Source organism: Pinus tabuliformis, chromosome 2_2 (genome assembly GCF_031772625.1).
Source record: "Pinus tabuliformis cultivar Carrire ecotype Pingquan chromosome 2_2, CPIR1, whole genome shotgun sequence".
NCBI classification, from domain to species: domain Eukaryota; kingdom Viridiplantae; phylum Streptophyta; class Pinopsida; order Pinales; family Pinaceae; genus Pinus; species Pinus tabuliformis.
Window position 1 is genome coordinate 537,620,999 of NC_142300.1, and position 13,524 is coordinate 537,634,522.

A 13,524-nucleotide genomic window follows, 5' to 3' on the forward strand; every position below is an offset into this window, starting at 1 on the left:
ATTAAGTTTTGCTTCTATGTATTCCATTTATATTTTAAAGATTAAATATAAATAAAAAAGGGCATGTTAAATTTGGTATTATAAACTAGGTTTTATATCTATGAATTCGATGTATACTCAGACGATTAAAATAAATATGTCGGGTGTACATTTATGAATTTTATAGAAAAAGAGAAAAGTTAGAAAATTTTGATTGTTACCATCTTAATTTAAATTTAGGTTACTTTATAATATTTAAGAGAAATAGAATGCTTACTAAGAGTCAAATCTTTTAAACTTCTTTTAAGCTATGTTTAAATGGTTTAATGAATTCGGAGATTAGATAACACGAGGATGAGATAGGAAGAAGCCGAATGTGCACACGAATTCTACTCCTGCTACGAGTCCCTGGAGTACTATTATGTTCACCGACGTATGACAAGAAGAATATCACGAGCCTCCGTCCTGTAGGTACAATTTTTTTGGTCCTCTTTGGTTGATTGTTAGGCTGGGAAATTTTATTTTGTTGTAGGAAAGATGAAACCCATGATTTTGGATGACTATTGCAGCTTTAGCAGTAGGTATGGTTTTGTTTGTCTCTTTTAATCTATATTCACTGTTCAGATAGGTTACAGTAATAAATATCTACATGGAGAATGGATAGGAGTTGTTATTTGAGTGCTTAAACTTTTTTATTTATTATTTTGATTTCAGATTGAAGTTGGACGAAATCGCAAGAGTTTTAAAACCAGTGTCATGTCAATTGACAGTGATGGTCAGGTTATTCCAGATAAAGCTCTTTTGCTTTTAATTACTTTGCATGCAGATTGATTTTGCCCTTGTTCAAACAACGAACTCTGATTTGCAACAGGTGAAGGGTAGGGTTTCATTGATGATGCAGATGAGACGAGAATATGATGCTTTTGTTTCAACGTAATCCGATGTCTTCCGCAGGTTCGTTTGGGTTGTTTACATTATTTTTGTATTCCAGACCATACCTGGTTTTAAACAGTGCTTTATGCTCTTTGAACGAGTTTGAGCCGTGATTTTCACTTTGTGTCCTCTCAGATTTGTAGATGAGATATTATGCCGAAGGAGGAGAGAAGAAGATTAATACTATGGTGGTTCAAACAAGCCTCCAACTCTCACATTCTTCTCCCGGACACAGAAGTCCATTTTCTGTACATCATACTCTCTGTAGGTAGGTAAAATTTCTGTTATTTTCCGTTCAGTAATGTGGAATTTAAGTCTGGTATAACTACAACTTTCCCATATAATCAAGTCCATTTATGGATTCCATGTCAAACTTGAACTAGGCTTTACTTCTATGTATTCGATGTATATTTTAAAGATTAAAATTGAAATGAAAACGGGGCATGGGAAGCTTGGTATTATAAATTAGGTTTTACATCTATGAATTCGATGATATTCAAATTTCAGATCATTAAAGTAGATATAAAAAGGGGAAATGCTAAGCATGGTATAATTACGATTTTTTTTTCTTCATATGGGCAAGTTCATTAATTCATTAGTTGTATTTGTATATTGATATTATTAGGACATACTATGTTAAACCTAGGATGTACATTTATGAATTTTATAGAAAATTATAAATTCTATAGAAAAAGAGAAAAGTTAGTGAATTTTTGATGGTTATCAACTTGATTAGGTTACTTTATAATATTTAAAAGAAATAGAATAATAATAGGTAACTTTTAGGAAATTAGGTTGCTTCGAACCTTGCTTCATGGTTATGGACAATTTTTTGTTATAAATGTTGAGGGGCTCAATTTAGACTTGGAATCTCAATGTCATCATGGCCCATAGGATGTTTGTCTCCATTGATAGTGTCATTTGTCCAATGCCTCTTTACTAATGCCTCTCCAGTGATGAAGCTTATGAATTTGTAGGTGTGTGATTTCCTTTGCTTCCTTTGTGATCTTTCCATTGGATGGGAGTTTTCTTCATTATTCGTCTCACATTGCTTGTGGGAAGGAGTCAGTCTTGCTATTCTATCACTGATTGTGATGAAGGAGATGTGTTTTCAGTATAGGTGTGTAGACTTCATGTTAGACTGAGGAATTATGGATTAAAATTTACATTCTCTGTCAAAATTTCACTGAAAGAGCTAGATGATTCTAGAGGAAAGGTTATTCTAAAGTCATAGATGATGTAAGTGATTGTAGTAGTGAGTTGTATTAATACCATATACTATATTAGATGATTCTAGATGTTTAACTTAGTCGTCTTTAATATGTTATACGTTGTGTATATTATGTTTCATTTTGTTCCTTTATTTTCAATTTTTAACCTCAATTTCTTCATTTTTTACTTGAATCAAGTTTGGGATGCACCATAGTTTTTTTTTAACATGATGTATACAAGAACTGAGATATTTTACATGGCTTAGAAAGAGCCCTAGTCAATAATTGGCTTACAAAGAACAAAGCATGTCACAAATGGGATTTGAACCTGGGTGGGAAGGATTACAATTTCTATGTTCAACCACCTCAAGCTAGACCCAATTAACAAGATGCATTGTAGTTATTTGCATAACCTTTACCTTTAGTGATGGATGTTAGTTATATAACCTTTTGTGAGTGAGTGAGGTTATTACATAACCTTTAGTGGACCTTGCAGTCAACCATCTCGATTCTATCAAATGTCCTCAACCACTAAGGCTCTCCCATCAATTGTGTAATCCACTTAACATGCCTTCATTTTTGTCATTGAATAAGAACATGTGTGAGATAGAATTGGGGTTAGAGCATGCCTATGTAGAGGTCATTGCGCTTGGTGGCAACATTATGAAAAAGGAAACATTCTCATGGGTGGAGAAGATGAATGCTACCATTAATAGAATAAGGCTACCACTTCATGTCCATTGGACACCCAGTGTAGAAATGCTAGTTAAAACTAATATAAAAACACCATGCAAGACCATTTCTCTTACTTTGTTCGTATTTTTATAGTAAAGTATATGTGAATTTTTAAACCATAAAAATCATTCTCATAGTAACTTGAGCATGGATATTATAGTCCACCTTAGTCCCATCTTAAGACAAATAGAAGTTCCCATCAATGCATTGCACCAAAAGACAATTTCACTAGTTTTCAATTGGAGTCACATTTGACCTAGTGTGCGTATTCTACAATGTCCAATTCTATTAAAGTCAGAGGTGGAGGTTTATTTCAAGCACAAAAGAGTTGAAATTTCAATTTCAACTACAATGTGTTTCAAATCTAGTCATTGCTTTCAATCTTTTGAATAATTGAAACATATAGTATTCCTTCTTGAAATCAACAATATCAATTATAGCCTCCTCCAATCTATAGGAAGGATCCTGTATGGGAATCTAAGTATGGTTGCTTCCATCCATCTTTTTGTAGATTACTTGTAAAGGAGGAGCTTTTTTAGATTGTATATTCAAACTACAATTACTTTCACTATAGTTAAGTTTTTGTGCTATGGACACTAAGACTTGCACTAACCATAATTATGATGGTCTTCTCATATCAAAATATTAATGAGAAAGAGGGAACTAATAATCAATGCCAAGAAAAAAAACCCAAATAGGCTTGTGAAAAGATGTTAGCTAAAGCAGTTTATATAGTGTTTTAATTAAATAGTTGATTTTAAGCACTATTTTAGTATGTGCTTAAATGCTATTGTTTTAGCATGAAATTTTTCGTTTAAAAGTGCTTTAACTTTGTATAATAATTAGTTTGGTTGCTCTAGGCAAAGGAATTTGCAAAGTGTTATAACTTGTACTTAAATACTTATCCATGAAAAATATTTTTTTAGAAATGTTTTAACTTGGATATTTAATGGGGATCTTCCCTATCCAAAATACCCTAGCCCACCCTTGCCTTCTCACATTAACCTATTATTTGTGCCAACATCACTGTCAATGGAGGCATACCTCGAAACACAGGATCAATCAAGAACATTATCTTTGATTAGTTGGTTTAATGTGCTAGCCACACCCATTTAGTAAAACTAATACAATGGAAGAACCCTTACCTTATTTTTTATTTTTTTATTTTGAATTTTATGAATTTGTGGATTATTCCATGCAATTTATGGTCTTTGAGAATACTCACCCATGTTTTGTGGCTCTTACTCAAAAACATAGGGTGCATGAAAGGTCCCTGCCTATTTGCCTAATTTCTATTTGGGTTATTTGTCATTGGTATAAGTTGCATGCTCATCCAACTTGTAAAAAACACTCTCCTTTACTCATTCTCAAATTTAATTATTTATATTTTGAAAAGTGAAATCATTGACCTTGTTTCTATGAAATAATATATCCACTAATATCACTAGAGGCAATGTCCTAGAAATCAATTTTGTTTTGGTTTTTTCAATGATTGCAAAGGAGTCTATCTCCCATCTCCCACTCTTTTACTTTTAGTGACTAGTCTAAACATGCTAAATAGGTTCACATGAAAGGAGTTAGATAAATAAAACATTTTATTTTCTTTTACTATGGCATATGAAAAACATGTGAAGCATGAAGCCAAATCCATTGAAACAAACACAACCCCAACAAATTATTAAATCTTCTTTTTTGGCCTATCATTTCCTTTTCCCAAGACTAACCTTGAACCTTTTTTTCCTTGAGAAATATCTTTATATTCCATATGAGGAATATACATATTTTGGTTCTCGAGGGATTTCTCATAGTTAATAATAAGGCTTGAAGCCATTACAACAAAGCTCATCATGTCAGTTGCGGGAATTGAAGTTGGGTGGGGAGGATAACAATCATTCATCCCCTACCACTGAAGAAAAGCCTAATTGACAAGATTAATCTTGAACCTTATTTCAAGCTAGCTAATAAGCCATTTTCCTCCTTTGGATTGTGACAACTAAGTTTTCTTATTGAAGTAATAGTTACATTTTTTTTACTTCAATTTGGTCTTGCATTGAGTCTTGATTTAGTTCATTGTTTTGTTGATTTCTTGTTTAGGTACAATACTTTTCTTTCATTTTCTTTTCCATATATAGGATAATTCTCCTCCCCACCTCTCCCCCTCTTTCTTGTCCTAGTTCCCTTACCCTCCCTTTTCAAGAATGCTCCCTCTCCCCTTGTCTTTTAATAAGGCATTTTCCCTTGGTGACTCCTTTGGTATCTCTTCAAGTCTCCATGGATTCTCTTGGTAATGGTCCCCCTTGTTTGCTCTTGTTGGGGGCCCATGTCTCCCCTTGTACCTCCCTTGGGTCTGCCATATTTTTTATGACCTTGCTCTCCTTTAACCAACATTGTTGTTGCTTAAAATATTTTTGCCCTTACTCCCATTGATGTTGTTGGGGTGTGTTTTCCTTCATATTAATATGTTAGACATTTCTATGCAATTTTTTCTACAATCCCTTATCCTCATTTGGCCTTTCCCCTTTGAATATTCCTTCTTCCTGCTCAATTTGCTTTGTTTACCTTTTTCATTTTTGCAAGGGAATCCTTGCTAAAATATTTTTCTCCCTCTTTTATTTTTTCTTATATTTCAATTCTTTTTGGAGATGGAGTAGTTTGGTAGCCTTCTTTTTATAGTTGGGATTACATGCTCCTGCCACTATTGAATATGATGGAACCTTGTACAACTTTGCTTTGCCACATTGGCTCCTTTGAGCATCTTGTTTTTGCCTTACTCTCTTGGCTATTATGTTTATTTTATGTTATTTTTTTCAGTGGGTCCATTGAGTGATTATTGTTGAGAAATCCTTTATGGAAGCATAGTTAGGGTTTTTATTATTTTGATTTCTCTTTCTTTGACAATTTTCTTATGAAGTTTTTATTATTATTTTTATTTCCAATTATTATTTTCTTCTCATCAAGACAAATGCTAAACAATGAAGTTCACAAACGCAAAAGAGAACACAAGATGTAGGCACTCAGCCAGGGAAAAACCCCTCTTCTAGGGGAAAACCCATAAATTCTTCTTCTCTTCTTTAGAATCAAATCAAGTGAGATAACCTTGACCTTAAACCAAGACAAAGACTTTTCTCCATCCACCAAGTCAAACTTCATGTAACTAAGTCAAACTTCTAGCTCATTCCTTTACAAATCTGTTCCTTCAAAATGAGTCAACAAGATTTTCTTTCTGGTCTGCACTTTTGAATCTCGGCTAGTACCTTTGGCTTTGCAATATGCTTCAGTTTCCTTCACATGTGTGGATAGAGAGTAGATAATCTCAAAATGTTTTCTTCCTTCTTTGCTATGTAAAAACTTCTTCCTTAGACTTCTTCACACTTCCTTCTTTTTGATAAGTTGTAGATCAAACTTCTTTAATGATAAGTGTCACAATAGGTTGAGTTTCTTCTCTATATATAGTGGTTCGATGCTCCATTATGAGGCCAACTTGATAGATGTTTGAGGCCGACTTGAAGGGTGAGGAAGCCGACTTGGTGGAGGAGGGACAAGACACATAAAAATAATTTTCTTTTCTTGACATAAGGAGCCCAAGAAGGGTCTAATACATCATGACTTTGACTTTGACTCAAGACACAAACCCTAGAGCACTCAATGGGTGCTTTTGACCTAGAAATAAAATAAACAAAGCATGAAACCCATGCTTAAATGATTTTTCTTTTACAATAAACTTCTTTTTTCTTTCTTTTGACAAATACATTATATTATGACTTAAGTACAATTATGAAGACTGATACTAGTTACATTATTCAACACTCCCTCTTAACTAGGGAGGTATTCATAATTGTTCAATCGGTACAAGGTTGACCTCAATTTGAAACATTCCAAGAAGAATTCAAAGAAGAATAAAATAACATATGCAATGCTTGGGATACCCTCACTGCTAAGGTATCTTCCCAACATGGCCTGAGGTATCATCTAGGCATCAACCACTATAGGTACCATCGGGCTACAATCCTAGTATCCATCCAATCGGATACCATCTAAGACTTCATGCCCTGACACCAACCCTTATAGGGATCCAATTATCAACACTAAACCAGAGTTCCACACAATACCCTCCCTTTGGGATCTAGACATCAATTGAGATCTCAATATTAACTAGGTCACGATGTCCTCTTAAGTACCATCATCATCCAGGAAGTTTTATGGTACTCATCTCTCCCTCTCAACCAAATTAGAGATATCCACCAATCTGAGCATGCTCCTAAAATTAACAAACTTCTTGTTTGGGAAGAGATTTTGTCAATACATCAGTTACTTGTTCATTTGTTGGCACATACTGTAGCTTCATAACCCCAACAGATTTTCAAATTTTCAATGTATATGTTCTTGTCTGCTAGCACAATCTCTGGGGTCTTCAACTATCTAGATGCTACTTAGGTTATCACAATATCTGAACATATTTGAACGAAAACTTCCTTCTTCAATTTCTCTAGCAGCACCAAATACAATGTCAACGGTTCTTAATTCATCCAAGTCTTGTTTGCAACTTCAATAATCACGAATAATCATTTGTAGTGCTTTAGCCATTCTCCAATGTTTATTCCTTCTCCATGGTCTTTACTATAGTTGTAACAATATGTCCTAGGAGATATACACTTTATTTTTCCAAGCTTCTTCTTACTAGGGAAAAAATCCATCAAATACACAAGCTCTTTCTTTTGCATCACCATATCATTGAAGAACTTTAGTTTTCCAAAACTTCATTTCTTCAGGGTCATATATTCTTACAACTCTCTCTTGCCATCATGCTCAATACCATCATCAAGTATGAGGTAGATAAGTACCTTCAACATATCAAAGATCATGCATCTGTAAACCTTATCAACAGGTACAACCAATCACCAACATGAAAGAGCATGAAGTTAACTTTATCAATATATTGTTAGGTTGTGTTATATTCTTTCCACAACTAGCCCACATAGTTAACCAAGGGGTTAGAAGGGGGGTCACAGGGGGTTTGAGGGGTGCAGGTAACCCCACTCTATGGAGTCCGGGGCAGCACCTCGGAAAATTTTGGTTTTGGAACCTATGTTAGGTTGGGCGGACCCACCTATGGTTTTGTGCATGATTATCGCACATGTTTTTGGACACGATGGTTTTCGGTCCATGGTTTTGGACGCGATGGTCTTTTGGTCCATGGTATTGGATGCTTCAGCATGTATAAATATGTATTATAACATTGAAAGGAACATAATGAAAAAATCAAGTTGGTAGTACCGGTTTTGGGATCCAAGGGGAAATCTCTGTGTATATGTGTTTTATGTGTTATGCTCTCGCATTGTTAATTTTTTGTGTTTTAGAATTCGTCTGCAGGTAATTTCTGTATGGGGTTAAAACCTACATTTGGTATTAGAGCTGTTTAGGCTTCAAGGGGACGCCTTTGTTGCTGAGGGGTTTTGCTTGGGCCTGTGGTAGACCCTGTTCAGTGGGAGATCTGCGAGATCGATTCTGGTGGTGAAAGAAGATGGCAAGCAGTGGAAAGAAAGAGATCGAGAAATTTAATGGTCAATGTTTTGAGTTGTGGAAACTCAAGATGGAGGATCTGTTGGTGGATAAAGATCAGTGGATTGCGGTAGATCCGGGTACTAAACCAATGGGAGTGTTTGATGAATAATGGAAGAAGTTGGATCGGAAGGCAAAGAGCACAATACGGTTGTGTGTCTCAGATTCAGTATTGCTGAATGTATCAGGGGAAGCTACAATGAAGGCTTTGTGGGACAAGTTAGGGACTTTGTACCAATCTAAGTCTCTGGTGAATAAACTGTTCCTACGGAAAAAGTTGTATAACCTGAGGATGAAAGATGGAGACTCGGTGACAGAGCATCTGAATGCGTTTAATACTGTGGTAAGTCAATTATCGTCTGTTGATATCAAAATTTCAGATGAAGATAAGTGCATTAGTTTGTTGTGTTCTCTACCAGATTCATGGGATAGTCTGGTTATTGCAATAGGTAACAATGCAACTGCCTTGTAGTTTGATGAAGTAGTCTCATCCTTGCTGACGGAAGAGATGAGACGGAAAAATATGGAGAGCCAGAATGGTGATGCCTTGTTTGTACGAGGACGGTCCCAAAACAGAAACAAAAATAAGTCATCGAGTGGGAGATCTAAATCTCCAGGAAAACCTATAAAGGTGGTGTGCTGGAAATGCGGAAAGGAAGGGTACTACAAAAGGGACTGTAAATCTAAAGCTCCTGATAAAGGAAAGGGATCTGATGATGCTCCTTCTGCAGAGGCAAAAACCACCTCAGATGAAGGTGGGGATGTGTACTTGGCTTCTTCAAGTACACACGTAGATCATGAGGCATGGTTGATTGACTCAGGTGCATCCTTTCACTTCACTCCCCATAGAGAGTGGTTGTGCGAGTATGAGAAATACGATGGTGATGATGTCTTCTTAGGGGATGATAGGAAGGCTAGAATCGTTGGCCGTGGAAAAGTAAAGTTGAAGTTGCAAGGTGGAAGGGTTAAAACACTTCCGGGTGTTCTGCATATTCCTGCATTGACCAGAAATCTGATTTCTGTAAGCAAGTTGGATGATGCAGGTGTAAAAATAGTGTTCGAGAAGGATACCTGCAAGATGGTTTGAGGAGCATTGGTATTGATGCGGGGAGTTCGGATTGGAACTCTGTACAAGCTGCAAGGTAGCACGGTTGTTGATGGGTGCAACACTTCTGTGGTTCCTGAAAGTGGCGCAGAAAATCTAGTGGTATTTGAAGAGAAGACCATGCTGTGGCATCAAAGGCTTGGACATATTGGAGAGAAGGGCCTTCGAATACTTCATGGTAAAGGTATGGTAGAAGGTATGAGTAATAGCTCTTTGGATTTTGATTTCTGTGAAAATTGTGTATATGGGAAGCAGAATCTGGTGAGTTTCCCCTCTGGTGGTAAGATGGCGAAACATTTATTAGAGCTTGCGCATAGTGATGTGTTTGGACCTGTGAAGGTTCTATCACTGGGTAAGTCTGTTTACTATGTATCATTTATAGATGACTTCTCAAGGAATACATGGATATATTTCCTTAAGAAGAAATCTAAAGTCTTTGACAGGCTTAAAGAATTCAAGGTTTTGGTGGAAAACCAGACAGAAAAGAAGATAAAGGTGCTGAAGACAAATAACAGTGGAGAGTTTTGCAGTAAGGAATTTGAAGAATTCTGTAAGAAGTGTGGTATAGCACGGCAGAAGACTACTCCATACACACCTCAGCAAAATGGAGTTGCAGAAAGAATTAACAAGACGTTGATGGAAAGGGCAAGAAGCATGCTCAGTGGTGCCGGGTTAGGACAGGAATTCCGGGCAGAGGCGGTGAAGCATAGTTGCAGGAATCGCCCCCCCCCGGATCCTAAGCCGGAATCGCGACCCGTACGGAATCGTTCCGGAATCTCCAGGCGAAGCGCGATTCCGAATTTTAGGTGGCGCGATTCCTATTTTTAAAAACGATTCCTGCCATTTAGGTTGCGTTGCCCCCGGAATCGCGCTTCGAAAGGCGATTCGGGCAAGAGGTTGCGCCACGCAACCTGCCCGGAAGCGCACGCCACCCGCACGCCACCCGGGCGCAACCCGCACGCAACCCGGGCGCAACCCGCGGGGCAGCAAAATAAACATAATTTTTTTTTAATTTCTTTTAAAATTTAACTTAACTAAGCATGAGGGGGTGGGTTAGGGTGAGTTTAGGGTGAGTTTAGGGTGACTTTAGAAAAGAATAAAGCCCCCATTCTCTTCTCATTTTCTCACTTTGAGTTTATGAGAGTTGGAGAAGAGAAGAGAGGAGAGGAGAAGAGAAGAGAGGAAAGGAGAGGAGAAGAGAGGAGAGCTTGGAGGAGTGAAGAAGGAGGAGCTAGGAGAAGGAGGAGGAGCTTGGAGCAAGAGCTTGGAGGACTTCATCTACAAGAGCTAAAGAGGTAAGTTCAAAGCCCAAACTCCCTTGTTTTTTTGAAAAAAAAATTGTATTTTTCTCCTCCCTCTCCTACTCTTTCCCATTGTTTCTACTTGCTCCTTTATTTACAGGTTGTCCACCACCTATATCCATATTCCAAGATGGTGTTCTTTTGGCTTCTATGTATCATTCCACTCTTGGTTTTAATGATGGCAAGGGTGAGGAATAGAGGGGAAGAGGAAGGGGATGAACTTGGTCCTAATAGTAGTGACCCAATGTATGATGAGGAGGAAGGGTTTGAAGAGGAAGGGGATGAACTTGAAGGGGACACTGAAGCACAAGATGGGAAAGGTACATCAAATCCCTTGTGGAACTATGTGACCAAACTTGATGGGGGAAAGGGTGGTGGATCTTACAAATTTGTGTGCCCTCATGGTTGTCATGGAGGAAAACCATATACGGGTTCATATACCCGTCTGAGGAGGCATCTTTGTGGGGTGCTGGACAGCGATGAAAAAAAGGGTTCTGTGGGGGTACAAATTTGCCCAAACATTTCAACTGAACAAAGAAGAAAATACATCCAAATAGAGATGGCTGCACAACAAAAAAACAAGAAACAAAAAACTCATTCTGAATCAAGTGCAACCTCTAAATTTGGTAGTTGCCCATCTCCTCATGGTACTTCTGCAACCTCTGGAGGTAGAAAAACAATAGGGGATTTCCTTAATGTTGCTGGGAGGGATGATGTGGATGGAAAGATAGTTCGTTTTCTTTGTGCTTGCGGTGTACCATTCAATGTGCTTCGCTCTCCCTATTGGCATGAAATGGTAAAGGCCATCAATGAAGCCCCAAAAGGATACAAGGCCCCCAACTATGAGAAAGCTAGAACAGTGTTATTAGAAAGAGAAAAATCTAAGGTTCAAAGAGCTTTGACATGTTTTACACATGAGTGGGTGGATTATGGGGTATCCATTGTATCAGATGGGTGGACAAATATTAGAAACCAACATTTGATAAATGTTCTTGGTGTTTCTTCTAGTGGTGCAGTATTTATTGCATGTCATGACTCCTCCTCCATCAGTGCAACTGCACAAAACATTGCAGATCTCCTATTGAAATCAATCAAAGATGTTGGTCCGAATAATGTGGTTCAAGTGATCACAGATAATGCAGCAAATTGTAAGGCAGCAGGAAAAATTATTGAGCGTACTCATCCACACATCTTTTGGTCTGGGTGCCTGGTTCACACATTGAACCTTTTGATGCATGATATTGTGAAACACAAAGATTGTGGGTGGATTGCTGATGTTTATAGGAAAGGGAAGTAGCTCATTAAATTCATCACAGGGCATACAAGGGTAAACTACTTCTATGGCACTTACTCCAAGTTGCAATTGCTTAAAATTGCAAAGACAAGATTTGCTAGTTATTACCTCACCTTTAGGCGGCTAGTGAGGGTGAGACAAGCTTTAACTAATCTAGTGTGTGCTGAAACATGGGATGAAATTAACAATGACACAGATGGTGCTAATGTAGTCAAGGACACTGTTCTTGACACTTACTTTTGGTCACAGGTTAAATATGTTTTGCAATTCACCAAACCAATTTATTACATGATCAAGTTTGCAGATTCAGATCGACCAGTAATTGGGGAGGTGTATGAGCAAATGGATAGCATGTTGGGGCAGATTAAAGACATTGTTGAGCCTAGAGATACCACCTTGTACAATTATATTCGTGTAGAGGTGCAAAACCGATGGGAAATGCTAAATATTCCATTGCATGCATTAGCATATGTTTTGACACCTAAATACTATCATCCATCATGGCTTTCAAAACCAGCACCTGGGGGGGAAGCAGGAAAAAACCACACCAAGATAGAGAGGTTCACGAAAAATATATGGCTGCATTGAGTAGATTAATCCCTGATGATGAGGAGGCTGCATTGGTACGGAGACAGGTGAGCAACTATACGCTCAACACTGGTCCATTTGGGAGCATGCATGCAATTCAAGATCGAGAGCATTTTTCTGCTCTTGAGTGGTGGAACATGCATGGAGGGGGTACTCCACTTCTACAGAGTTTGGCATTGCGGGTGCTATCACAGGTGGTAAACACTTCTTCTGCAGAGAGGTGTTGGAGCTCTTATTCTTTCATCCACAGTGTTAAAAGGAACAGGTTGAGTTTAGACCGGGCAGAGAGCTTGGTTTATGTTCATTACAACTTGCGATTGTTGTCCCATTATTGTGAAGATGCAAAGTCTAATAAAGACTTGTTGACTTGGGACAAGAATCCAGAGGAGCCCAATTTGGAGGGTGGAGTGTTGCGACTAGAGCAATTAGAGGATGCTCTTATCCAGGTATGTCCATTGTGGTATGAATTTTCCAATTTTCCCTTATAAAGCATTTCTCTAATTCATGTTTTTAATTTTTTTGTTAACTAGTGTTTTTTTTTTTTTGCATGAATTTTTTGAGCGATTCTAGGATGATGATGACCGTGTTGATATGCCACCACCCCCACCCCCATCTGGTCCCTTGGTTCCTAGGTTCCATGGTTCAACACCAACAGCAGGGGGTTCTTCTTCATCAGTTCCAGTGCCACGACTTACACAGGGACCATCTTCTTCATTGCCACCACGTGGAGGCCCGCCATCACGTTCTATTCGTGGTGGAAGGAGGAGAGATTAGTAGATATATTCACAATCTACTTCTTTTTGTCATAGATTACTCATT

At 37.8% G+C, this 13,524-nt stretch overlaps 1 protein-coding gene across 7 annotated transcripts in view; it reads left to right on the top strand.

Annotated features, from left to right (window-relative positions):
* Positions 1-291: 291 nt before the first annotated feature.
* LOC149193726 (uncharacterized) overlaps positions 292-13,524 on the top strand; it is a 152,562-nt gene continuing 139,329 nt past the window's right edge. Inside the window, exons 1-4 of one of the 7 annotated variants that reach the window (XM_089404883.1) lie at positions 294-450; positions 694-760; positions 893-933; positions 1,048-1,180. In XM_089404883.1, coding sequence (XP_089261009.1) covers positions 1,066-1,180 — 115 coding nt within the window. In that variant the 5' untranslated portion in view covers positions 294-450; positions 694-760; positions 893-933; positions 1,048-1,065. Of the gene's footprint in view, positions 451-693; positions 761-847; positions 934-1,044; positions 1,181-13,524 lie in introns of those variants that run through there. The other 6 variants (XM_089404881.1, XM_089404879.1, XM_089404882.1 and 3 more) reach the window with 6 other exon arrangements.